This window comes from Seriola lalandi, unplaced genomic scaffold (genome assembly GCF_002814215.2).
Source record: "Seriola lalandi dorsalis isolate HSWRI2012SDOR001 ecotype SW California unplaced genomic scaffold, Sedor1 jcf7180001973645, whole genome shotgun sequence".
Lineage (NCBI taxonomy): Eukaryota > Metazoa > Chordata > Actinopteri > Carangiformes > Carangidae > Seriola > Seriola lalandi.
The window spans coordinates 1-1,274 of record NW_019444311.1 but is presented as its reverse complement, the minus strand read 5'-3'; the positions used below and the strand labels follow the sequence as shown (position 1 = coordinate 1,274).

The 1,274-nt window shown below is 42.5% G+C and overlaps 1 protein-coding gene across 1 annotated transcript; it reads right to left on the bottom strand.

The window, feature by feature from the left end:
* Window positions 1-257: 257 nt before the first annotated feature.
* On the bottom strand, window positions 258-1,268 carry LOC111652550 (bromo adjacent homology domain-containing 1 protein-like). The gene is made up of 3 exons (XM_023402835.2): window positions 1,121-1,268; window positions 648-807; window positions 258-519 (listed from the first exon to the last, which is right to left on the bottom strand). Exons 1-3 carry the CDS (start codon window positions 1,262-1,264, stop codon window positions 407-409), a joined length of 417 nt encoding a protein of 138 aa, XP_023258603.1. The 5' UTR covers window positions 1,265-1,268; the 3' UTR covers window positions 258-406.
* Window positions 1,269-1,274: the final 6 nt, after the last annotated feature.

Sequence of the window (1,274 nt, the reverse complement as noted above, 5' to 3'; positions counted from 1 at the left end):
CAACTGAATAAAAATAACTTGCATCATAATCTGCTATTTTGAAAGGAAGCAGGAGGAAATAACATTTCATAATAATGAGCAGAATTTTTTAAAATGTATCAATTATTCCATTTTTATTTTATAGTTTGACTGTATTTATCTATTTATTTATTTATATGATTAGTTTTTTCATAATGTGTTATTTTTGTAATTTTGCACCTTTGGGTATCAATAAAAGTCTGAGACAACACTAAATAAATCATTTTGTGTTAATTAAATTAATAAACACATATTTATTTAATGTTTGATTACAGTTACAATTATTTGTGTTTAAGAGGACGGACACGGACACGGACACACACAGACACAGGTTTTCAGTGGCCCGTTACCGTTTTCCTGCACAACTGTCATTTAACCACTGGAAAAATCAAATCTTTGCCCTGTTCCATTCAAGCCTCACCTCACAGTGTGCGCTGGGATCTCGGCCTCCCTGGGTGTGCTCAGGTCGGTAGTACCAGAAAAGACTCATCATCAGCTCTCCTGAGGCAGCAAATTGAGACACACATAGGTACATGTAAACAACCTTGGCCATATGTTCCTTTATCCATCCATCCATGCACGCAATCCATCGTATCTTACAATGATCTCCTCCTCCTCATCTCCTTTACCTGTTTTGGGGTCCTCCCAAAGCGCTGATATCTTGGCAACATATGGAAGGGATTTCTTCCTGGGGCCCGATCGTAGCAGCACGGTGTCTCTGACATGAATCACTTCACCATCCCTCTCGACTCCTTCATAACACTGCCGCAGGGCCGTCTCATCCTCTCCCTGAGCGGACACATACACATGCACACGTACACACCGACAAGGACAGATATAATTCTCATTATAAAGACAAAAAGGAATCTGTCACACAAAACTGTGTGGTCAAAACACAATTATCTTTTCCCCCCCAAGAGCTGATTTTTTTTTTTTTCCTTTCTGCCAGTCAGCAGCGAGGACGCTGAGGTTTGTACTACCAGGGTTTTATTAGGTAGTGCTAAACAAGAGAGTAAGTCTAACAAGAGAGACAACCAGACAAGAAGCTCTCTGATCTGCAGCTCATCTTCACTGTACACAGACACACTCACACATAACGTACCGCAATGAAGACCTCCCTTTCTGTAGGAATTCCAACGGGCCGCCAGCCGTTGGTGGCACGTCTGCGGCTGACTTTCTTTTGCTTGGTGCTGCTGAGGCTTGGCACAGGTGACGGCTGTTTCTGAGGCAGCCGTGTGCGGCCCATTGACAGGGAG

Excerpts from the sequence above, each read along its gene's own strand:
- LOC111652550 (XM_023402835.2), bottom strand. The coding sequence starts at position 1,264 with ATGGGCCGCACACGGCTGCCTCAGAAACAGCCGTCACCTGTGCCAAGC. Across the intron at positions 808-1,120 it reads AAAGGGAGGTCTTCATTGCG|GGAGAGGATGAGACGGCCCT; the intron begins GTACGTTATGTG and ends GTGTCCGCTCAG. Across the intron at positions 520-647 it reads TTGGGAGGACCCCAAAACAG|GAGAGCTGATGATGAGTCTT; the intron begins GTAAAGGAGATG and ends TTGCTGCCTCAG.